General features: G+C 41.5%; 1 protein-coding gene across 1 annotated transcript in view; it reads left to right on the top strand.

The window, feature by feature from the left end:
* Positions 1–26,307, top strand: part of SIM1 (SIM bHLH transcription factor 1) — a 68,446-nt gene that overhangs the window by 23,179 nt on the left and 18,960 nt on the right. The window contains exons 2-8 of the mRNA XM_032216416.1: positions 4,175–4,257; positions 5,701–5,790; positions 7,445–7,553; positions 7,656–7,741; positions 11,272–11,471; positions 12,131–12,237; positions 18,033–18,180. Of these exons, the coding sequence (XP_032072307.1) occupies positions 4,175–4,257; positions 5,701–5,790; positions 7,445–7,553; positions 7,656–7,741; positions 11,272–11,471; positions 12,131–12,237; positions 18,033–18,180 (823 nt within the window). The remainder of the gene's footprint in view (positions 1–4,174; positions 4,258–5,700; positions 5,791–7,444; positions 7,554–7,655; positions 7,742–11,271; positions 11,472–12,130; positions 12,238–18,032; positions 18,181–26,307) is intronic.

Here is a 26,307-nt window from a genome sequence, read left to right as displayed (position 1 = left end):
AGCGATATATAAGTCTGCTAGTGCTGTTGCTATCATCCAGAAATTGTCGAAAACAAAGCTGTTGGGCTTCTAACACCAGCATTTCGAGGCCATTTTAAAAAGGCATGCTTGATTTAAGAAGCCTTGATTGCACAGCTCAGATCAGGATTTTAAAACTTTTATTCCCTAAACTGATTATCATCTATTGGGATGTCTAGACAATGATCATGGATCATAAGGTGAAGGGCAGAATTCTGTCCATGCTTACTTAGAACTGAATTCCATTGACCTATTGCCAGGAGAATTGATGCAGGATTGCAAACTGAGACTTACTTGCTAGTGGGTCTGCAAGATAACCTCAGATCAAAATTCACTGAGATGGGCAGGATTGCAGACTAAGCTGTTCTGAAGAGACAGCAGAGAAAATTCATCCCACATTGGTACCAGAAGAAATGGATGAGAATAGAAACAGGAGTCCAAAGTTGCTTTTTCAAGAGGCAACTGGACTTTCTGGGTTTTCTTTGAAGGCATTTCGCTTCTCCAAGAAACTTTTAGAGCTCTGAAGCTGAAGAGTCCAGTTGCCTCTTGAAAAAGCACCTTTGGGACAATCCTGGCCTGGATGACTGAGAATCTCCACGGACATTTAGAAACAGGACTATTCACAGAGCATGGATTTAAAAAAAGTCAAGAGGTAACTACAACAGTCTGAACACAATTGATAAGTAATACATATTTTTTAAAAAACAGGTGATGTTTCATTCACACACTGTTTAAAAAACCTTTTTTGCTGACACCCTTAAGGTATGCAAAGTGAAGAATAAAGTTATACACAGAATTGATGTGTTTCAGTAATGTAGGTATGCATGCCTACATGCCTGTATGTATAAAATTTGTTTGCCACCCATCCAAGGACTCTGGGCAGCTTACAACATATTTTTCAAGGTGCAGCCTTTCCTATATATGAACAACGAGACAACGCCAGACCAGTATTTTAAACACCCATATTCTAGACTTCAGAATCTCAGAAAAATGAGAGGAGAGAGTGTAGTGGAATGGTGAGTAACTAACGGTAGAGATGTCGCACATAGGTGAGAAGAAGGAACAGAAGGTGGCAGCTGGTAGGAATTCCCGGCCTTCGCCAAGCGCCAGGGAGATCGAGTTACGTCGGCCAGAAGGGAAAGCACAGATCTTGTGTGCGAGTCCGGACGGCGTGGCGCTGCTTTCAACAAAATGAAGGCGAGGCGCCGATTGGAGAAGGGGGCAGTAAAAGGAGGCGTGGCGAAGCGGGACTGCCGGCTTCTTTGCCTAGGCGCCACTGGTTTTTAAACTCCCCCTTCCCCTCGATGTTCACGAAACGGAGCCATTTCCCTTTTGCCCTTGTCCTCTAGTAGTAACGTTAGTCCTTTTTGTCTTTGGGAAACGGTCCTGTTGAATGAAGTGGCTTCGGAGTCAGTCACATTTAGGTTGCATCCAAGTCCCTCGGTTAAAATCGGTCAGGAAAAGGCACCGCAGAAAACGCTGTTTTTGGTTTCACACCCGCCCTCTCTCTCCACAGGGGTGAAGTAACGAGACCAGGTTAAGGGGCCGATGCCGCAGAAGGGCGTCTGGCTGATCTGGCTGTGGATATTGCAAGGGGGGATTTAGTGAATTATTCGAGAAATAGGAGGCAGAGAGAGAGAGAAGGGAACGGGTATAGACATCATAGGTGGATTAAGGCTCACTGGTGCCCCCCTCCTTTGTACAAATCTTCATTGGGTTTTTTCCCCCTCAACTTTGTGGTGCCCCCTTTGGGCCTAGTGTCCTAAGCACGTGCTTAGTCTTCTTTATGGTTAATACACCACTGATACACATAAAGGGTCCTCTTTCTTTTTAATTGACTGACAAGTTCCTGCAGTTTTCTCTGTTCTGTCATTGCTTACTTCTTGAGTTGAGGAACAGTGACTGGCTATGGTCACCTAACCAGCTTTGTGCCTAAAGCTTGACTAGGACGCACCGTCTCCTGGTTTTTAGCCTGGTGTCTTATCACTACACCAAAGTAACGCTCTATTTCGTTGTATTGGGTGGGGAGGGGTCTGGGAACTTGCTATCCTGGTGAGCCAAAAGGTCTCTCCAACCTTCCACCCCCACCGCCCAGGCAAAGGTCTTGACTGGATTTTGTTCCTGAAGTTGGAATAGTTCTAGAGATGCTGGCTGAGTTTTTTTTGTGTGTGTGTGTGTGTGTGTGTGTGTGTATTATGTATGTATGTATTATGTATGCATGCATACATACATACACACACACACACACACACACACACACACATACAGATTGAAAATAATTGTAAAAAAGAAAAAGTATTTTTTATGTCTTGCCCCACAGTAACTCTAGTGAAATAACCGATTTGATTCACGGAAAGAGGTCAGACAAAAACCATTGACCATTTTAGGGGGTTCCAAGGTCACGAAGCTTGATAACCATAGCAGCAAGGCTTGGGATCGCCATGGATTCTTACGTGGCGCTAGGCAAAGACCAAACAAATGCTAATTCGGTAGGGTTCGCACAACACAAGGACCCCGCTGAAAGGAGGTTGGGCTGAACTGTGGGAACAGAGCCAGAGGCTTTGTTGAGATGTGACCCTCTTCTGCTGGCAGCTCACAAAGAAAACTAAAATTTTGTGTGTGTGTGTGTGTGTGTGTGTGTGTGTGAGAGAGAGAGAGAGAGAGAGAGAGAGAGAGAGAGAGAGAGAGAGAGAGAGATCTGTCGCGGGGTAGGGGTGGGTTAGAGACGAATAATTATTTTTCTAGAATCCAAGAGAACCGCTTTGGAATCTGAAGCAAAAACGATGTAATCAGGGCTGGGCACTCTTCGAAGTTTTACAAACAAGGAATCAGCAATGCTTTTACTGGGCTGGGTAATCGATCCTGGCTGGCGTTGTCTGGGCATAAAAACTGAACAAGGTGGGACTAACGACGGTAGAAGCTCAGGTATGGATTCCACTAGATTAGGAAGTCACTAGATGCCCCCAGAAGAAAGTAGTGACACCCAGCCTCTTCCTTAACTATCCGCGAATTCCCCAGGAGCTTCATTCAGCGGAGAAACCCCCCCCCCCAATCAACGGGACAGGAGGAAGATTTTAAAAAGTGCCTTTTCTTATTGTCAGCCTCTTATTGTTTATTGCTCCGCCATCACTAATCGACGAAAATATTATTAGCCTCTGGGAGGCCGATTTCCCCCGAGCTTGAACACGAAGGCTGGGGATTTATTAAATCTAAAGTGAAGTCTTCGCAGCGGACCAGTGGTGCTTGCAGGGTCTTCGGGTCGCCACGGCTTGTTTGCTACAGTTTCGGTCCTCCTAATTTTGGGAGGCCCAAGGATGTGGTTTGAGATAAGCGAGCGGGAAAGACTTCAGGGCTCAAATGGCCAAGCCGCTGTGTTTCGATTCTTTGAAATATTAATTAATTCTAGACTTTGGAGGGAAATTACTCTTTGATCTTGGGTTTATTGAGCAAACGATACAGTAATAGCGAAATAAACAGCTTCAATTTCAAAGTAGCGGTTTGGGTGGGACTATTTACTCCTTTGTACATTGAGGTGGTGGAAAGATTGTAGTGTAACAGGATGACACTCGTCGGAAAAGCTATTTTTCCAAGCCCACGCACGGAAAGGACGACAATCCCCATGGCTCCCAGCTATCGCTCTGTCTGCGGACGACGGAAGTTGTCTGTTCAATCATTCTGGGTCCGCTAATTTAAGAAACACCCTCATAAATTACGACGATCAGGAGACCTGTGACATCTAGAAGTCGAAAGCGTTTATTAGCGCATCGGTTGCAGAAGATTCAGGATCTCCTCAGATATTCGGGGCAGTCCTGAGAGAGGAATACCACAAAGATGCGCCGAGTAGTACTGGTGTGTGTGGATTGGATGGGAAGGGGATTAGGGTGATGCAAGAGAGAGAGAGGAGCAGAGGATTGATGCTACACCATTTTTCTGTTCTTTGAGCCATAAAATGCAGTCCCTAGAAAAATGCTGACAACATTCTCGCGATGCCCTTCCCTGCCAGTCCAACACTTGATGTTTAGGGTCCGTCAAAGACAGAGAACAACCTTGGACTTCCTTTCCCTCCTTCCTTCTCTCCCTCTCTCCCCCTCTCTCTCTCCCTCCCTCTCCCACTCCCTTTCCTTCCCTCTCTCTCTCATGCATTTTGTCTCGACAGGACTCGGGGAGGCCTGGGGCCACACAAGTCGAACCAGCACCCTGGACAACGTTGGTCGCGAACTGGGGTCCCACCTGCTTCAGGTAGGAATGCGGCGTGCCAGTGGGCAGCTCTTTCCTGCCAGGCTTCAGGGTACATGGGACAAGGCCTGAAGGACAGACTTTTAGCACCGAAGGAGCAGTGACTTGAGCTGGAGGCTTTCATAAGGTTAGACAAGCGGGGTCAGTTCGGCCCAGTAATGTTTCACGTGGCCTCATGTATAAGGGAAAGTTGCAATACATTTCCAACGGTGTTGGCTTCGACTTGCATCATTCCCTACCACTGTAGCTTTTCTGAACCCTGAAGCCTAATCCATCTGGAAAGCATCTGGTGACAAAACAGCCCCGGCTCGACGGAACTCTTATCCTGTAAATAATTTTTATGCGTTTTAGAAAGCGTGCTTACGTTTCAACACCATCACGGAAAGAAATATACAAGAATTTCAGAAACTCTTGAGAAATGAACGATTCCTAGACTAAGGGTTAGTTATTAATATGATTACATGAGGTATATAGTGCCCTAAGGCATATTTTATTTTATTTTTATTGTCTGATTGGGTAACAATCTTAGATAGAAAGGTGGAGTATATATTTAATTGTTAAAAGAGGGGAGGAAATCCACCTTAGTCCCATGAACCTTTTTACCGTCATTTTGACGCGTTCTAGATATTTTGGACTCTGTTCTCGATCATTCCCACGCATGATGGTGCTGGGGTAGGGAATGATGGCAGCCGTAGTCCATTCAGACAGGAGATCCAGGCTCCTAAAGACTAGAGCGTAACATTGCAGCCGTTTTCCTCGGAAATCGGGGGCTACAGTTGCCGCCTAAGTGGTTAGGATTTGGTTGGTAAGGAGAAGGCGCGTCGCTTGCGCTATCCTAGAACCCTTTCTTCTTTGGACGTCCTTCGTTCTGTTTTATACGCCACCCAACCGTCCTTGCTCATTTCTGTTATGCGGGTTTCTACATTTTTTCTTGCTGGCTCGCTCGGTCTCCGTGTTCAGTCGTGTCCGATTCTCAGAGAGCTCCGGGAAAGATCTTCTTGGCAAGGTTTTCAGAAGTGCTTTGCCCTAACCTCCTTCCTAGGGCTGAGAGAGCAAGTGATTAACTCAAGGTTACCCAACTGGCTTTGTGCCTTAGGCGGGACTAGAACTCTCAGTCTCCCGATCTCTGGATTAATGGCTTAACCACTCCAAAGTCGTTCCACCTTTGCCATTTTTAGCGCCTTCCGGCTACTACTGGGGCAAGACATGACGAACGTAGAAAGAAAAACAAGAAAGTCCAGTCGCCTCTTGAAAATGCACCTTTGGGATAAGCTTTTATACATCCACACAGATTTGGGGTGGGGGGCGATAAAGACTAAAACCACCAGGCAGGAAATGGTCAAAAATGGAGCCTGCAGTTCTCCACTTCTTGTTAACAGAGCCAAGAGAAGGACTTTACCCGGTCGGAGAAAATTGATCGCTCTTTGCTCTCTGCCTTTCTTTCAGACTTTGGACGGTTTCATTTTTGTGGTAGCTCCTGACGGCAAGATCATGTATATCTCGGAGACTGCCTCGGTGCACTTGGGTTTATCGCAGGTACGTTAATGATCCCAGAGGAATCGACCCCAATGGAGGCAACCGATTATTTATTTGCAGCATTCAAAGTTAGATTGAACAGTGTGTTCTTCCTTTTTTTTCTTTTAAATGCTCCGTCTTGAACATTTAGTGGTCAAATCAATCTGAAATCCAACCTGCAGATCCCTGGGAGGGACCCTACCCCCCCCCATTAAAAAAGTGGCCATTCGGTATTCTAAGGAGATAGGGTAGCTTTTGTCCACCCCTTTAGTTCAGTGGACGCAACTTCTGAAAGTCTTTCCTAGGACGCTGCGTTCTATGAATGCCTTGAATCAACCTGATTCCCAATAAAGAACCTGTTTTCAAATCGGCTTGAAGGCGAGACTCCAGCGGAGTGAGGCTGTCTCACAGTGGCCAGAAGGGCAATAGGGATAAGCTGCCATTTAGGGGACCTCTGTGGAATAAAGCAGGCGGTGATCGAAATTATTATTGCCTCAGTTTCCAACTGTAGTCTCTTTCACAGTCTGCTCCAATTTAGAAGCTACCTTGGAGTCAGTAGTAGTTATTCCAGGGAAATGTAGAGAACTGAAACTTCAGGGCGCATTGGGATTTGCTGGTTTTGATTAAACACCCTTAAACTGCAGTCTCAAGCGTGGTGCTATTCTGGCCACACTGTCTTCTCCATTGACTTGCAGTGAAACTAGACTAGAAACCAGTGACCCTCTTGTTTCACCAGATTATCTCCACATAGAAAACCTGATGTGGGAACAGTCTTTTGGCCCAGCCTTGCCTTGACCTGCTTGCCTTCTAGGTGAAAGGGTACTTTCCCCCCTTGAGGAATGTCAAGATTAGCCATTTAATTTAATGGCTTACCCTGGGATAAATTCCCATGTAAGCTTCCATCCAAAACCTTCAGCCTAGGGCAGCCTTCTGTAGCCTCTGACCCTTCACGATGAGGGGCTCTTCATGCCACCATCCCTCAAAACAAGATGAAGATCCTGGCCTGGTGGGCCAGAAGTTGTTGAATGTTGATTCGTTTACTTGGTTGCCAAGCAAAAGCCTAATGGCCATTCACTGTATTCTCACACACCACTGATTCACAAGACCTGGGTTCACACAATACAGAGGTAGTCCTCTATGTACAACAAAAATTGAGTCCAAAGTTTATGTTAAGTGAGCTTTGCCCTATGTAATGACTTTTCTTGCCACAGTTGTTAAGTGATTCACTGCAGGTGTTAAATTAATAACCCAGTTGTTAAGCGAATCTGGCTTCGCCATTGACTTTTCTTGTCCCCTTTGTTTGCAAAAGATGATCAAGTGATGGAGGACACATAACTGTTATAAATATGAGTGTGTTGCCAAGCATTTGGATTTTGACCGTGGGGATGCTGAAATGGTCCCTAAGTGTGGAAAACAACCATATGTCACTTTTTTCAGCGCCCTTGTAATTGTTGTAAATCGAGGACTTCTGTAAAATTAAATCCTAACCAGAGCATGTGCAAATCCAGTGTTTGAGTGAACCTGTTGCACCAGTTATTGCGTGGATCAGGGTCTTCCAGGTCGAAAGCCTCTTCCCCCAGCCTCGGACCTGGGCGGCTAAACTGGTCCGAACCGGCCGCCCTGCCACAGCACGCAGCAGCGCTCTTCTCCCCGGGCTCCGCTTCCTTTCTTTCAGGTAGAGCTGACCGGCAACAGCATTTACGAATACATCCACCCGGCCGATCATGACGAGATGACCGCTGTCCTCACCGCTCATCAGCCCTACCATTCCCACTTCGTTCAGGGTAAGACGCTCGGGGAAGTTGATCGGGGAAGGCGGCGATTTGGGGGAGGGGGGAGAGCAGCCTCCTTTCCTGACATGCGCATTGTGCTCCTTTGCCTCGCAGAGTACGAGATCGAGCGCTCCTTTTTCCTCCGGATGAAATGCGTCTTGGCCAAGAGGAACGCGGGCCTCACCTGTGGAGGCTACAAGGTAGGTAGTGGCGTCAGCGCCAACTGGCGGCCAAGCTGAGAACTGCTGGAGTTCCGGCTGGCTGAAGGTAAAAATTTAAATGCGCCTTCAAAAACTCCCTTGGTGCTCTTTCAGCTTGGTTGCTTTCTTGCAGATGTTTCATTACCCAACGTAGAGAACATCATCAGCGCTAAGGCGCTTTTTCAAGAGGCAACTGGACTTTCTGTTTTTTTCTTTGAAGACGTTTGGCTTCTCATCCAAGAAGTTTCTTCAGCTCTGACTGGATGGTGGGGAATGGAGCCAGAGCTGAAGAAGCTTTTTGGATGACAAGTCAAACGTCTTCAAAGAAAACCCAGAAAGTCCACTTGCCTCTTGAAAAAGCATCTTTGGGACAACCATCACTGGATGACTGATAATCTCCATAGACATAGTCAGTCCTAGAATGCTACTAACTCCAAGTATTCCTGGCTTGGCTAACTTGGCATTCTCCATTAGTGTTGAAACAGCAAATCCCAGCCATTGGAAATTATCTGGCAGCTCTGAAAGTTGCAATCCCAGCCTATCTGGAAAGGGTCAGATTGGAGCGGTTTTCCTTTGATGTCTTGAAGTTCAATCAATCAGAATAGGCCTAGAAAGGACATTTGAGGTCTTCTAGTCTAGCCTCCTGCTCAAGTACCATTTCAAACAAGTGGCTGTCCAGTCTCTTCTTAAAAACTTTCAGTGATGAAACACCTACAACTTCTAAAGGCAATCTTTTCCACTGGTTAATTGTTCCCACTGTTAGGAAGTTTCTCCTTAATTTCGGGTTGCTTCTCTCTTATTTAGTTTCTATCTATTGTTTCTTGCCTTGCCTTCTTGGTGCTTTGGAAAATAAGTTATTGGTCCAGGTAATGGGTCCAATCTTGTCCTTCAGATAGGTGGTTTTTCCTCTGAGACCTCATGCCAATTAAGATAGAGATGTTGCCCACACATATTTAGGAGGAAGCACCACACTATGAAATTTATAACTGAGTAAACAGGCATAGGATTAGTTTGTAAAGCAGCAATCCTCTGCATACTTGGGAGTAAGCCCCCTGAAATCCACTTAAGCCCCCATGATTTCACTCAGCTTAAATTCAGGGAAATCTATACATCCCCAGCATAGAGAAAACAAGTTTGCCTTCTTCATTACAGTTCTGAAGAAACCCTCAATGCACTGAATGCCTGTAGGCTAAAAATCACCGGATGTTCACTCCAATTCCCAGGATACTTATTTGATAGGAAGATCCTAAATAATTCACATTCAGATAGTGTCAGTTAATTTTAAAGGCTGAATATTGTGTTGTTGGTGGAATTTTTTTCAGTGGAAATTGAAAATTAGAATTTTATTTAAGACTATAACCTATGTAGTGAGTAATGTTATACTATTTGGCAGGACTTGGGTCTGAGCAGAGGCATAGAGGGTTGAGGGCTGTGTTTTAAAAGAGGTTTTTTGTCTAATCTTCATTAATTGCAGAACATTCATATCTGAAAGAAAGTCTATAAAATAATTATTTCCAAGGGAAAAAAAGATGGGGCTTGAAGGAACCTTAGTGTATTTAGAATAGAATAGAATAGAATAGAATAAGTTGGAAGGAACCTTGGAGGTCTTCTGGTCCAACCCCCTGCTTAGATAGGAAACCCTATACCATTTCAGACAAATGGTTATCTAATCTCTTTTTAAAAACTTCCAGTGTTGCAGCATTCACAACTTCTAGAGGAAAGTTGTTCCACTGATTAATTGTTCTAACTGTCAGGAAATTTTTCCTCTGTTCTAAGTTGCTTCTCTCCTTGATTACTTTCCACCCATTGCTTCTTGTTCTACCCTCAAGTGCTTTGGAGAATAGTTTGACACCCTCTTCTTTGTGGCAACCCCTGAGATATAGAAACACTGCTATCATGTCTCCCCTAGTCCTTCTTTTCATTAAACTAGACATATCCAGTTCCTGCAACCGTTCTTCATATGTTTTAGTCTCCAGTCCCCTAATATCTTTGTTGCTCTTCTCTGCACTCTTTCTAGAGTCTCCACATCTTTTTTACATCGTGGCGACCAAAACTGAATGCAGTATTCCAAGTGTGGCCTTACCAAGGCATTATAAAATGGTATTAACACTTCACGTGATCTTGACCTCTGTTTATGTAGCCTAGAACTGTGTTGGCTTTTTTGGCAGCTGCTGCACACTACTGGCTTATATTTAAATGGTTGTCCACTAGGACTCCAAGATCCCTCTCAGAGTTACTACTATTGAGCAAGATACCACATATACCTGTGCATTTTGTTTTTCTTGCCTAAATGTAGAATCTTACTTTTTACTTGTTGAATGAAAATAACTGAATTGTCTGAGGAAGTCTATAATATTTCTTGGGACTGGTTCTGGGCCAATCTTGTTTTGGAAGTTTTTATTTATGTAGCCTGGATCTCTCCTCTTGTTCCATATTGTCCCTCCATCCATTAATGTAGCCTGTCTCAAAACCCATGCAGTCCATTGAGCTGCTACAAAGCAGCAATCCTCTTGAATTTTGCATATTAACATGCTTTTCTCCACTAATAGGAAAGATTCCCTCCAGGCAGGGTTCATTCACTGTAGTTCCTAAGGCTATGTTCACATTTCCTTGAAAGCTGCTATGTTCATGTTAGTGATTTACAGCAACTTATGGGCCATTCCTTCATTAGAAATTAATAGCAAATTATAGCACACACCAACCATCACTGTGCTGAGCTAAGGGAAGGAAGAAAAGCAGGTTTTATATCACCAGAATAATAGCTGGGTAATGTTAGAAGAGCTATAAATTGCTACTGAGGAAATGTCCTATATAATCATTAGCACCATGAATTTCTATAATGGTGGCTAGATGACACTGTTGCACACTGTGGTTCACATAAAGGGAAATTGTTTAAGGCTGCAGTTCTACATGCAAATCCCATAGGACAGTTGGATTTATTTCAAAATCAGTGTGCATAGGGGTTGTGTGCTGAAAATATCACTAGAAGTAATTGTTTTATTCCATGCTTGAGGGTCAAATAATACTTACCGTGGGCTCATTATTAGGATTGCTGGAACATGGCTGCGTGCTATTTGATTGTTACTATATAGTTGAAGACTGGCAGTGAATATAATTTAACTTCATTCAGGGTGCACCAAAGATGATTCTTTGGAAATATAAATAAATGTATGACAAGAGGAGCAATGAGAAGATAGAAAATGGACCACAGGGTACTCTCACTGAGAAGCATCAAAGTGTGGGGAAGAGATGTTATCCATGTTCCTTTTGGAATTCCCCCATTCAGACAAGCATGTCATTCTAGTATGACTATCATGTAGAACACCTGGTTAACCCTGTGATTAGGCCCTGATGCACTGTACTTTGCATAGCATTTTCCATGGCAGAAATGTGCAAAGGGGGGGGGGGGGCTTGCTGCTGAGTAGATCAGCAGGACCTCTCACAGACCTGCTGAGATTACACTTTGTCATGTGAACCCTTGTCAGATTGACATTTTTTTTTATTGTCTCTTGTCTTTTTGCCCCTGACAGGTGATTCATTGCAGTGGTTACCTAAAGATCCGGCAGTATAGCTTGGACATGTCCCCTTTTGATGGTTGCTACCAAAATGTTGGACTGGTGGCAGTGGGCCACTCCTTACCCCCCAGTGCTGTGACGGAGATTAAGCTGCACAGCAATATGTTTATGTTTCGGGCCAGCCTGGATATGAAGCTTATCTTCCTTGATTCACGGTAAGTCATCACTTGAGCTCCCTTTAGACCCAACAATAGCCCAAATAAGATAAGGTGGTTGGTTGCCCTTTTCTTCTCCAAATCTTTTTGGGCTTCCATCTCATTCTAACACAGGTAGTCCTCAACGAATCACCACCACAATTGAGCTCCAAATTTATTTTGCTAAGTGAGACATTTGTTAAGTGAGCTTTGCCCCATTTTACAACTTTTCTCGCTATATTTGTTAAGTGAATCCCTGCAGTCCTTAAATTAGTAAGATAGTTGTTAAGTGAATCTGACCTCCCCGTTGACTTTGCTTGTCAGAAGGTTGGAAAAGGGGGATCACGTGACTCCGGGACACTACAACCGTCATAAATATGAGTACATTGTCAAGCATCCAAATGTAAATCATGTAAGCATGGGGATGGTCATAAGTGGGGTAAATGGTCATCAGTCAGGTTTTTTTCAGTGCTGTTGTAACATCGAACAGTCACTAAACGAACTGCTGTAAGTTGAGGACTACCTGTACAGTAATTGGGTTGGTTTGCTTTAATTTTGATCTAGTCTGCTGGTAAACTGAAGCTTATTAACAAACCATGATTAAAAATCTGGGTTGGCACAATGTGAGAAGCCAATGTCATTCTCTGTCTTTCTCTCTCCCCCCCTCTCTTTCTGGGTAGGGTAGCTGAGCTGACTGGTTATGAACCTCAGGACTTGATTGAGAAGACACTGTACCACCATGTCCATGGTTGCGACACTTTCCATTTGCGCTGCGCTCACCACCTGCGTAAGGAGCCTCTTCCCTTTGAGCCTTTGAAGCCCTCAGCTGAGCCCTGTTTACTCAGAAGTAAGTCACACTGAGTTCAGAGGGACTTACTCCCAAAGTAAAGTGGGCTGACTGGCTGGGACTTTTCCAAGCAGAAGAGCAATTGAACTCACCTTTGCTAGTAAGACAGTCTCAACACATAGTTGAAAAGAGATGGATAACAAAACCAAGTTATATTTTTCAACAGGTTGATGAAAAAAGGGAGGGGAAAATGGGGCGAGGATGGGATAGATAGATTGCAAAGAGCAATATCTCCTATGGTTCCAGTCAGGCACACTTTGGGGAAGCTAATAAGCCAAGATGGTTATCATTGCCACATGAACAAAGTCCCATCCCTTTATCTGTCTCTTGATATTACATGCGCATACAAAGAAGTGGGACTTTTAAATCACCAATCTTTAAAATTGTCTTCTTCAGTAGATACTGCTGCTTTCAATATGCTACAAAAAAGTGCATCCTCTTGTCGTTTTCCCATTCATTGAGCACATGGCAGCAGAAGCTGGAGATGCAATCTTATAGAAGAAAAATATTGGCTTTTAAAGATGTTTTATACAAGAAATGAATTTGTTGCCTAAAGGAGCATTGTTTGATCTACTAAGAATTGTGTTATTGGGATCACAACCATTAAATTCCTAACAGTACTTTTCTCTAGTACTGTACTACTACTAGCAGTAGATGCTATGATTTCCACTTGCTTCCATTTTTATCTTTGGCTATATATGCAGGGAACATTGGGACAATGACTTAGTACGTACTGACTTCTTAGAATCAACCAGTTATTGTTGAGGTAATAGAAAGCCTATCCTCATGTCTATTATTATAACACAAATGGGTGACTCTCTAAGGTTATTTCACCAGTAGAAAAATAATAATCACAACAATGACAAAAGCAAGAATCTGATTTTTTGACTTGGGAATTAACCTCAGTGAATTCAATGAGACTCACTTCTAGCAATAGCAATGACACTTAGACTTATATATCGCTTCATACCAGTAGTGCTTTACAGCCCTTTCTAACTGGTTTACATTATCAGCATATTGCCCCCAATCTAAGTCCTTATTTTACCGATCTCAGAAGGATGAAAGGCTGACTCAATCTTGAGCCGGTCAGGATTGAACTGCCAGCAGTTGGAAGAATTAGCTTGCAATTCTGCATTCTCACCACTGCACTACTGAGTGATATAAACACTACATATACAGTATGTATGTATGTAAAACTATAGGATAGACAGGATACCATGTGTGGATAGGGGAACCTTAGTCATGAAAACCAGCTGGGTGATTTGGGCCAGTCCTGCCTCTCAGCCCAAATTACCTCAGAGGAGTTGTTGTAAAGAAAATAGAAGAAAGGTGTGTTGGATATGCTTGCAGTCTTGAGTTGTTTATACAATAATAAGGTTCCCTGACAAATGCACGCTTGACTATGAAACTGTGGTGAGAAAACTGCGAGTTCTAAATCACGCTGACGAATGAGCGCAGAAGCGTGCCGACAAAAGCGCGCCTTCAGCGAACAAGTAATAACCACAAATTCTAAACCTAACCCTAAACCTAACTCTAAACCTAACACTAAACCTAACCCTGAATCTAACCCTGAACCTAACCCTCATCCTAACCCTCAACCTAACCCTCAACCTAACCCTTACCTTAACTTAAATCGCGCTTTCCTTACCTTAACTTAAATCGCGCTTCCCTTACCTTAACTTAAATCGCGCTTCTGTCGGCGTGCTGTTGTCAGCGCCCTGTTGTGGGCATGTTGATGACGTCACGGTTTTCTCGCCGCGGTTTCGTCAGCGCGCTTTTGTCGTGTGCACATTTGTCGGGTCACACAATAATAATAAAGGTGGAATCTAAGGCAATCAATCAGTCAATACATAAATAGTGGTAGTTATAAACAAATTATTCTTCTGACTGCTACAGAAAGCTACTGAGGAATCTTTCTCATATCCCCTAAATGTAACAAAGCAGTGTCTAGTAACCATTTTAATATATCATATATTTGTAACATTGCCTTTGTCTACAGTTCAAAGTTGTGGCAGTTTAAAATCATAATTAGCTGTTCCAGTTTTGAAGTAGGGTTTCCCATCTTTTGCCAACTTTTTTTTTTTTGCCATGAACATGACCTGGCACACTTTTTAAAATGGCAATAGCTTGAGGTGCATTATTTGAATTAGCAAGACAGGGCAAGCCATATATTTTATGACAAGTGGTGGTGGTGAAGGATCAGTAGCATTGTTTTCGCTTACTTTGTTGGCAAGTCAAAAATGGAGCTTGCTTGGTATGAGTTGCTCCTCACCCTACATCATCTACCCCTCCTCTACATCTACAACCTATCAGGAGGGATGGGCTTTTGTTTTTTTTTCTTTTCTTTTTGTTATTCAAAAGATTGCTGGACTGTGTCCCAAAACAGTCCAATAGGTAGGTTTCTAGATGAGGAATACCTCTGCATCTGTAACAGTCAGTTGGGCAACATGTTTTGTGACTTAAATCACCTATTCACCCAATTTTCTCCTCCCCCCCACACATGTTAAAGAAAGCAATTTTTTAATGGTTTATCCCATTGGTAGGCGATGCTTGGTGGGTAAGAAAACCTGCAATTTTAATTCATCTTTAAAAAATGTTTGAAAAAGCTTATACCGGTTTGGAAAAGCTTATGAAGTTTCACAAATATTCATGGTGACTTTTACAAGAGAGAGGGGGGAGAGAGAGAGAGGGAGGGAGGGAGAGAGGGGGGGGAGAGAGTATGTTTGCAAGAGGATTTGTTAACATGTGTCCCCAAAAAACCTGAGACCTATTGAGGAAATGAAATATCAGCTCCACTTTTTAGAAAGCTTATTTTCAGCAAGCATTAAACACGAATGTTCCCCTGCCCCTGATTTTATTCTGTTCTATGATGTGCATGAGAATAGTACATGAGACTGATTTGAAAGTGGCCTCTATGGAGTAATATCTCAATTCTAAAAGAGCTATTACAGTGAAATTCTTTGTTGTTCTGAATAGTTCTGAAATCCAGAACTGTTCAAGTCAAGGGAGGTTTGGGATTTTGGTCATTCTTACTTTCTTACAATTCATTCTGATGACTAAAATCTATTTTATAACTACCTGCACAATGGAATAATACCATTGATTTTACCTTAACCTCCTGGTAAACGAACCTAGGATAGCTTTTCAGGTTAGGTTAGGATCAGGGGTGGGTTCCTGCCAGTTCTAACCTCTTCTATAGAAAAGGTTCCACAAATCTACAGTGCCGTTTAGAACCGGTTCCAGCTCCTTCCCCCCACCCATCCGCACATCATCAAAATCAAGAGCGAGAGGAGGAATTCTGGGAGTTGAAGTCCACAAGTCTTAAAGCTGTCAAGTTTGAACACTCCTGGGTTTTTTTTAAAAAAAAGGGTTAGGGGTGCAAGGATCTTGTAACTTGACAGCTTAAGACTTGCGTGCTTCAAATGCCAGAGTTTCTGAGCCAACATTTTGGTTGCTAAGCAAGAGTGTTGTTAAGTGAGTTTCACCACATGTTACAAATTGGCCATGCCCAGCCAGTCACATGGCCGGCAAGCCACTCCCACAAAGCAGGCCACACCTACAGAAGAGGTTCTAAAAAAAAATTGAAACCCACCTCTGGTTAGGATAAACTTTCCCAAAGAAAGTTGCTTCACTGCTTTCCATAGTTTGTCAGTCCCCTTCCTGAGTTCTGTGCCTTTTTTCTTCTGACATACTCTAAGTGGAAAAACAGCAGGCAAAACCTCTTCTAATGTTTCAACTCCACATGTAGGAAAAGAATCACGCAAGAGCTAAGACACCATCTAGAATTAACAAGGAGGTTTAAAGTCTGAAGCATTTTTTTTTGCTTTATGCATATGTGATACCTTTAATTTTTGAAGTCCTACATATAATACATGCACCTCAACAATCTTTTAAGTCTACAAGATTCAAAATGCCTTGAAAAATGCTCTAATTTTAGTCCTTTCAAATCTCTTGCAAAACCAGGTTCAATGCTTCATTTTATAAGTAAAATTGAAACCAGGAAAGAATTTATATTACACATTTAATGCCCTGTAAAATAGAGAATTATGCGGGCCATTTACTGAACAGAATGGATCATCTACTTATAGAAATTATTGCACTGACGTTCCACTCTAAAGAAAATCAAGTATTGTCCAGGACCATTTAGTTACTGTAGGCACTAGAAAATCTGAAACCATTATATTGATTAACAAAAAGTATTTGCAAAAATAGCTCTTTGAATACTTAAATTACCTGCTGCTTCTATTACTGTCATTACATGATTGCATGCTGAAACATAATTTTGTAACTGATGAATAATTATCTGGTAAGGTGCTGCAATTTTATAGCCAATTTTAGATAACTAAAATCCCTCAACCTGCTGGGATTTACCTCTGATACATAGACTTCTGATACATACTTCTGACACATAGATTTATACTATAGGTAATCTTCCAGTTTCTTCAATTTGGATTACAACTCCCAGTAAATTGGTAAACACCAAGTTGAGGAGGGGCAGGTACTCTGTAAATATGAGGTTGAGTCTCATTGAACTCACTGCAGTTTACTTCTTAGCAGTCATGTGTGGAATCACATTGTTAATAAACATTTATGGTTCCTATGCTTTTCATGGAACAAATTGACTTGTGGAATCCCTATGATAGCAGTAGTAAATGGCAAAACAGACAAACAGGTTTTGGGATAAGAAGTATTTCTTTTTGAAAAGTAAATTAGTTTATGTGCTCTATAGAATGCATTGATGGACTTCCCATGATGTTTTTATCTTCATGAAGCCTCTTGTTGATTGGTTGGGTAGAAGGTTATGAAGGGATTGGTACAAACAAAAGTTGGTTTGAACTGGAGGACTCAAAGCTTTCCTGAATATTAATAAAATGTCAATGACACATTGATAAAATAGAGCCTTTACAATGCAATGTTCGAGGTTCAGGACTAGGACTGTTGATTCAGGAACAAGTCCACCTTAAGTTATGGAAGCTCATTGGGAGATTTAGTAAATTTGTAGAAAGGAATATAAAGTATGTCCCTCAAACTCCTGGAGAAAAAACACCAAGCTATAAATCATCATGAGTACCACGGTCAGGGCCGGATTTAGATGAAAAGAGGCCCTAGGCTATTCCACTTATGAGGCCCTTTCACCTCCCATTTTTAAGTTTGTAAATTACATGAGAGACAATAAAATACATCATTACTGTGATATATATCAATATATCAATATATATATAGCTGGCCTCCCAACGGAGGGCGGCTCTGCTCTGCGGCAAAGGCAGCGAGGCAAGCCGCCTCCCCTGCTGTGCTCAGCTGCCCAGCTCGGCCCCCTCGCCCTCACCTGCCTGGCCGCTGGTGGGCTCCACGTCGACGGGGCGGCTACTGAGAGTGGCCGCGCCTCTCGCCCGACCGCCGGTGCCGCGAACGTGGGCGGGCTCCCCAACTGTCACGGCGCTGGAACTATCTTAACCAATACATTTTTATGTTTGTTTATTAGTCATATGCATAGAATTTCTCCTTATTTTCGGTTCAGTGTTTTAGTGTTCACTGTTTTTAGAATAGTGTAATTTTCATTTTGCTAACAATTTGAATGTAGGCCCCTCTTGATCTTGAGGCCCTAGGCTGAAGCCTAGTTAGCCTATAGGAAAATCCGGCCCTGACCACGGTCTATATGCTGGTCTTCTGCCCTGAGAGAACAGACTCTGCAGTATCCCTTCCTTAATTAAATCTGCTACTGTTTTCTTTTTCAGTGCTAGTGAAAGGGCAAGTCACCACTAAATATTACCGTTTCCTGGCCAAACAAGGTGGCTGGGTCTGGGTGCAGAGCTACGCCACCATCGTTCACAACAGCCGGTCTTCCCGGCCCCATTGCATCGTCAGCGTCAACTATGTGCTCACGTAAGTCTGTGTTCTGGAAGCTCCATGGTACTTCTCAAAAGTGGGCACCTGAGTGCTGGCAGAAGCCTGGAGATACCAGGCCTTCAGGTTTGGAATGCATTAAGGGCATGTGGGGCAGTTGCTTCAGAGCTGGATTGCATTAAAAAAAATGAACTACTTTTCCTTTGCCTGTCATGGGAACACTTTAAGTGGGGCCGTAAAAAAGACCAATATTTCAACCCTCCCCTCCCAACCCAAATCCACTTTGGCTGAAGTTTTTAGTTCATGGGTACCGCCCTTTCTATGAGTTTGGCCAGGATATCTGGAGTTCTTTCATCTGGCTGAAAGCTTTCCTTTCCTCTCTTCTTCTGTTCTCCTAGAGGGGAATGAGCAAGATTTAGGGCTTTGTCACCCTTCATGTTTGCTCACTTTCTGCCTTCTTATAGCTGAAGGGGCACCCTGCATTAAATAAAATCTAATGCAGCGTAAAAGAAAGGTTTCAACGTACGGAGTTATTTATACTTAACAAACAGGACATCTGTTTTTCTTTTTCTCTGAAACAGGGGGTCAGAACCTGGGAGTTTGAAGTTCTTAATTTTATCCAGAGTATCTATCAAAGCTTTGTGATTTCTTTCTTGTTCAAAGGGATGGAGCATTAGATGGAGAGAGGAAAGGGGTAGGGAAACGGTTGTGGTGACTAGAAGGGGTTCAGTTAGCGAAACAATAGCCTATAAGAGAAAAAAATATAAGCAGGGCAAGGAAAGAGCATTGAGAATGTTGAAAATGCCCCGTCCTATCATAATTAATAATTAGGCAGTGCTAGGAGTGAATGTCTGCACACTTGTACTTACAGAAAGAATGTGAAATTATATGCAAAGATCTGTCTTTCACTCTCCTTCTCAAAAGTCTCTCTAATATAGCTATTGTTGCTCTTTTATTCCATGGATCCTGGTTGCTAAAGAACAATGAACACACCAGAGTCCCATTTCCCTTTCTAATTTCTGTTTGAAAGAATGATGGTTAGAGTATGGAGACAGATAGCAAGATGATAGTGTAGGAACATTCAGCAAAATATGAACCATGGCAGGTATGATACCATGAGATATCCATTGGCACCCCAATTAAAAAACCCATATTGAAAAAACAAAGGTAACTAAATCTCATAGATCTCTATGTGTAATATAGAATATAGAATTTGGAAAGTATTTATTTATTTATATTTATACACCTTCTGGTTATAAACGATGAAAATGATAAAATAATTTAAAAAGCTAAGGGAGAAAAGAATAACATTGAACACCAATGGGCATGACAACAGTCTATCCCTAATCCAGATTTTTAAAGATGGTTTAAAAATGTGTAAAGTCAGGTTAATTTGACCTTCTGGGGATGTAAGCACTGTGAGGGTTTGTTCTATTTGGTGAGGAAAATCTTTGGAGGATTAAAACATTTTTTTGCTTCGACTTTCGGCTGAGAAACAGCATCAAACCCCATTATTTTCATTCAATTTACCATCAGTTTGGAATTTTATGGGAGCCTCGAATCCCGAAAGAGGAATTTAGGAACAGCTGATGAGCCAGAGCTTCTCCAACTCAGGTTGAACTTGCATATATCCTGCCTCTCTTTTATTACTTTAATAGGCATTTTTAAAATCACTCTATAACTAATTGTAAGCCCAAAGCATTGCCGCTTCATCAGTTAGATCTTCCAAACAATCTCTGACTCTTGGATTTTTCAATATTTTAAATGAGCTCCTCCTACCATTGTTACTCTCCAAATCCTTTCAGTTGTTCACCCAGGTAAACAATTCAGTTTAGAGAGTTTAGAGTAGTTTATTTATATGCCGCCCTTTTCCCTGGGGGGACTCAGGGCGGCTTACAATTTGAAGGAGGGGAAAACAAACAGATTAACACATAAGACAGTACATCATTAAAAGCACAACATTCATACAATTCGGGTGGGTTACCGTCTTTAATCCCAGGCCTGCCGGGATAGCCAGGTTTTGAGGGCTGTGCGGAAGGTCTGGAGGGTGGTGAGGGTATGAATCTCCATGGGGAGATCGTTCCATAGGGTCGGAGCTGCCACCGAGAAGGCTCTCCTCCGCGTGGTTGCCAGTCGACATTGACCGGCAGATGGAACTCGGAGGAGGCCTAATCTATGGGATCTAATTGGTCGAGTGGAGGTAATTGGCAGTAGGCGGTCTCTCAAGTTGAGATGCTTTGCTGAAAGGGGAGACATAATAGCAGTGTTCCAATATCTCAGGGGCTGCCACAAAGAAGAGGGAATCAAACTATTCTCCAAGGCACCTGAGGGTAGAACAAGAAGCAATGGGTGGAAACTAATCAAGGAGAGAAGTAACTTAGAACTGAGGAGAAATTGCCTGACAGTTAGAACAATTAATCAGTGGAACAGCTTGCCTCCAGAAGTTGTGAATGCCCCAACACTGGAAGTCTTTAAGAAGATGTTGGATAGCCATTTGTCTGGAATGGTATAGGGTTTCCTGCTTAGGCAGGGGGTTGGACTAGAAGACCTCCAAGCTCCCTTCCAACTCTGCTATTGTATTGTATTTATGTCATTCTCTGACATGGGCTGCATGTTGGCTTAGCCTAGAGATTCTTTACTGGGAGCAACATTCAGGAAATTATTGATACAACACAAACTACATCATACTATATCTACATAATAATATATATTAAGGAACATATTCCAGTTTCCCAGAGCTGTAGAACATATTCCCAATAAATGTATACAGAACTACAGTCATAGAAATCATTGCTACAATATTATGTTCTGATTTGATTGGGTTTCCCCCTTTGTTATAAAGTGTGTACATTTTCATCTTACTGGTTTTTGAGGAGTAATTCTGCCTAACATTATGATAAAGCAAATGTTTTAATATACAATGAATATAAAAATATATTTATCCTCATGGATGCCTGCATCTATTAATAGACTGAGTGAGTAATTGCAGATTGCAAAGACACTGAATAATGCAATTGATTAATGTTGCCCAGGTCATTAATTTTGTTTGCTTTTTTGCATTTTGATGAGAGCTGTTTTGATTTTGAATACTGTACTTTGCAGTATTGGGGACCTGTACTGTCCCATTTATTGGCTGTTATCCATACATGGGCTCAGGAGGCAGTTATTAACCTTTAGTTCAGGAAAAGATATATTTGTGAACATTGATGAAGTTCCAACATTTGCCCCAGTATTTAATCACACTCATTTGTTTCCCTACTCAAACATATTTCTTTTTTTCTTTTTTCTTTTTTTTATTTAAATGGCTGCCACAAGCCAGTTATCCCTATGGTAACTTTTCTGACACCTCCTGTTTAAAACCCAAAAAGTCAGAAGGATTGTGAGGCCCCGCTTTCACGGTCTGTATTCATACTGAAAATCAAGATCAAGCGAGCTTTTGCCCTTCTGCTCCATGGGAGGTTTCTGTCCTCCCTGAGCTCGCCTTAGTACACCTGCGTTACGGTTTGACAGGTGTACCGCCCCAGTCAAACTCCCCACCTGATACTGTCCTTGGAGCGGGTCACGCCCGGCTCATGCCGGGCGCTTTTGGAGCCAGAAGCGAGAGCCCCTCAGGGCTCACCCCCCTGCCTCACCGGGTAAGTGAAAAAACAATCGTTTTTCACTCAAACATATTTCTGATGATTTCTTTTCCCCATAGCAATTCTTCTATTTCACCTGTATAGCTGTATAAGCTCTTTTCCAGTTCTGTATAAAAATATGAAAAATTGTGAAAAACTGGTTATTAACCAAATAAATAAAAATGTGTATATACACAAACACACATACTGTGCTAGTAGGTCCAGAATTAATACATATAAACATATGGAAATAAATTCTTAATGGATTAAAGTCTTAAATACTGTAGATTAAAGTACCAAATTACTGGTACAGAAAAAGTTTTATATGATCCACTGTACTTTTATTTCATAGAAGAGATCAAAGCAATTGAGATCATCAAGCCTGTGTTATTGTTGAGGACCAACTTTGAACTGCCTTCATTTTCATCAAAATATGGGCTATTAAATTAATATATATTTATTTATATACAGACACAAGGCTAACATTTTCAGTATGTTGGGTCTGTCTTATACACTGAAGGAATATCTTCTTGAAACAAGCTTTTTTTAAAAGATCACTATTAAGCAATATCTACGTCAGCCTGTCTAAATTTGTGGCCTGGGGCCACAAATTGTACTCTTGTGCAGAATCATTTTCAAAGTTTTCATAGCCTTATTAGGAACATTGGTCTGGACTCCGGAGGATTTTGGCTGTGTGCTTTATGATCACTGTCGCAAGGATAAGGACCTTTTGAGGATGTTAAGGAACTTAACTGATGCTAAAGAATTCCATGCTAGCATTATTATCTAATGTAGGGACAAATGCCACATCATGAATAGTCTCCAGTAATACCATTCAAAGTAGTCAATTTAGCCATCTCTGCTAACTCCATCAATTTTTGGAGCCATTCAATCATTGTGGGCATCAAGATAACCTTCCATTTCTGTGCATAGAGTAGTCTTGCTGCCGTCAACATATATAACATCAAAGTTTAAGAATGTTCTGTATTAAGATATGAATCCTAATCCAATATTTTTTTGCTTTATCACATAGCAATAGCAATAGCAATAGCAGTTAGATAGAGCAGTCAGCCCTCTCTAAGCGGTTTACAGAGCATATTCCTCCCACAGTCTGGGTCCTCATTTCACCCACCTCGGAAGGATGGAAGGCTGAGTCAATCTTGAGCCGGTGAGATTAGAACCACTGAACTGCAGATAAGTCAGCTGAAGTGGCCTGCAGTACTGCACCCTAACCACTGCACCACCTCGGCTCACATGTCCACCATAAATGATAAAAAGTCTCTTCTTCACATTTACATTTCCAACATTCACTTTAAATGCCTTTATACATTCTTGGTAACTTGCCTGGAATTAAATACCAACGATACATCATCTTATAGAAATTTTCTTTTAAGTTAAAGTTTAATGTAATTTTTAAATGTTTAATCCACATATTCTCCCATTGTTCAAGCATTACATTATATCCAAAGTTCCTTCCTTACAATGCTTTTTCATTTTCCATTTAAATTCAATAACATTCTATAGACTCTAGCAATAATATCTTCATCACTGCCACACATTAGGATTTTCAATTCATTTTTAACAAAGTTAAACCCATATTTTTTTTGTCTAATTTGAATCTTTCTTTCAATCATACAGAAGATATGAAAACAAATAGCAGACATAACCTTCTGATTCTAACTCCTCCTTAGACTTGAGAATAGGGTCACCCAAGTTAAAAGATATTATTTTATCATAATTCACCTTTGTAGTATATCATTCACTGATATCAGAGTTCCCCAACCTTTTTAGCTTTGCAGACTAGTGGTGGGATGAAGGGTGGGAGAGAGGATGGTTCTGCACACCCAGCACTGACTGCCATCTCAGCATGAAGAATTCAAACAGAAATCTTTTCCAGCCCTATTTGATGATGATGAGAATAGATCCAGGTTTTTTGGCATGCAAAAGCAAACACATGTTCTGCCACTAAGTGATGTGGAAAGAGCAACCTTTTTAATTTTTGGGAGAGTGGTGGTGGTGGTGGGGTATAAAGACTTTAAAAATAAAATTGTAGTCCAGCACTATCACTTTCCAAGCAGGTATTCTTGGTCTGAAGTCTTTTAAATTTGTTCTTTTCTCCTGGCCTTCTTTCAATTTGAGAAGAACTGCACTTCTAGTGGTCAGTTGCAAAGATTACCTTTTATTAAGAAAACGTCTTTGAGCATCACACATACAACTTTCAATGCTATTTTATATACCGGTACTTACTAGGGAGAAAGTCTTAGTGAACATAATAAAATAAGAATAACAGTTACAGTGTATTCTTCAAATCTATGTTGTAGTGGTTCAAAGCGCAAGCAAATTACATAATGTTTACATCGTGCTAATTCCAACATCAGTCTAAGCACAGGACAAAGCATTTATGAGTATTATAGATGAATTTAATGGAATAAACACAGACCTCCAAGACCTCCAAGGTACCTTCCTCCAAGGAAGGTACCTTGGAGGTCTTCTAGTCCAAACCCTTTCTCAGGCAGGAAACCCTATACCATTTCAGACAAATGGTTGCCCAGTCTTTTTTTTTAAGCTTCTATGTTGGAGCATTCACAATTTCTGGAGGCAAGTTTTTGATTGATTGTTCTAAGTATCTGGAAATTTCTCCTTAGTACTAGGTTGCTTCTCTCCTTGGTTAGTTTCCCTCCATTGCTTCTTGTTCTACCCTCAGATGCTTTGGAGAACAGATTGACTCATTCATCTTTATGGCAATTTCCTAATTTAGCAGAAAATTCAATAGAAACTACCTATTGCTTCTGGATGATCTATTAGAGATATGCAGATGTTGGAAACAGGGAAAGTACTCAGAATAGATGCTGTTCTTCTGGTCACATGGCAAGAGGTAGCAATCTTCACTGAGCTGGAAATGAAGCTCAGGTGCAGGCAATCCAATGTAAAATCCTTCTAAAAGAACAATATCGCTACTGCATGATGCTGTGTTTACATGTAAATATCCTAGTTTAAGTCCTCTAGATTAGATGGCAAAACAATAAGATCTGGTTCCAACCTGCTTCATAACACTTGTATATTTAATCTATCCGAAGTGAGAAGATTTATCCTTGTTATTTTATGGAAGAAATAGTAAAAATTAGATTTTCAGAAAGATTACCGTGATAGATTTCTATACTGTTATTTAAGTAGATTTCCACATTGTTTCTTAGCTGCTGTTTCAAAATGAGTGTATAATTTATATTTTCATGAAGTAGAAATGTAAGATTCATGTAGGATTCACCCTCAGTTCATTTTTTTTTAAATCTAAGAAAATGCTAGAAATCCCACTAATAGCTTTAGACACCAAGCAGGAGAGATCTAACCTGGACTTCTGTGTCAAGTACTTCTGGAAATTTCACAGAGGCTGACTAGCCCAAGGTTGTCTGAAATACTTTTTGTAGTAGAGTGAGAAATTGAACCTGGATCTTCTGACACTCAATCCAACATCGCTGGTATTAATGGTTTCAATTTTTTCGATATATAAGGAAGATTGCATTGAAAATTGAGGTGAAAATGTCTAGTCTGAGAAACAGTCGGGGGTCCCTATTAACTTTGCATATAATGGGAGATGCTATTCTACTGATATGTGAGGATTTACATTTCTGTGCTATTACTATAAATAAGAGATACTGTTTATGCATAAATGCTCTGATATTAAAGAGGAAATGTAGCCCAGAGCCTGGCTTTAAGAAGATGCATTTTTAAAAGTTGAGGAAAGAAAACTGGCTGCTTTACCTCTCATTTAATAGCTTTTCAGCACATTCTCAGCCAATATGCCGCTAAAAAAATACTTTGACTTTTAAGTAATGAGAAAGGATAATATCGGGAATAAATGAACACACTAACATGTCCAGAATGTTGATATTACATGATCGTGTCATAAGATTCAGCACTGATTATACTCTATAGTATTCTTTTCCTATGAAACACTGAATCAAGTTCTCCTTTTAATATTTTGGTATCTATCCAGGGTGCTATTAAGTGTTCTTATGGCAGCTTCTTTTAATCTTAGCCAACTTTCTCATTATTACATGATTTCATTTTCTAACATTTAAATGCTTTTTGTGAGTCACTACTAAGTGCATTTTTCTATTTTCCGTTTATTTATAGAATTTCTGCATTAGAGCAAGATAGGGCTCTTAAATAGTACAACTCCTAGCATTGTCACATGTATTGAAAAGGGTGTGGCCCAAAGTCCCCTTGGTACTTTTCTAAGGGGCTTGAGAATGGTCACCTCTGGTGCTCATTACAGCAGTTGTACAGCCCGTACAGATGTGCCCAGTCTAGAAAATTCCTTGATGGACTCAAGGGAGCCTCAGATTGACCATCTCTGGCACATGTTGTAAGATTTCCCACAATCGATACCAGAATCACTCACTCTAATGAATGCTCCTGCAGCATTCACCATAGTAGGCTCCTCTTATTCTAAGTTGCAATAAGCTTAGAGAAGCTCCTGAAGTTGACTATAAAGGGAAGCAAAATGGTGCAAGGCAATGAGTGTCCTTCAGTCCTGAAGTCGTTCTTC

The sequence above is a fragment of the Thamnophis elegans genome, chromosome 4 (genome assembly GCF_009769535.1).
Source record: "Thamnophis elegans isolate rThaEle1 chromosome 4, rThaEle1.pri, whole genome shotgun sequence".
Classification (NCBI taxonomy): domain Eukaryota; kingdom Metazoa; phylum Chordata; class Lepidosauria; order Squamata; family Colubridae; genus Thamnophis; species Thamnophis elegans.
Note: the sequence above shows the minus strand (reverse complement) of the source record. Positions and strands in the feature narration are given on the sequence as shown.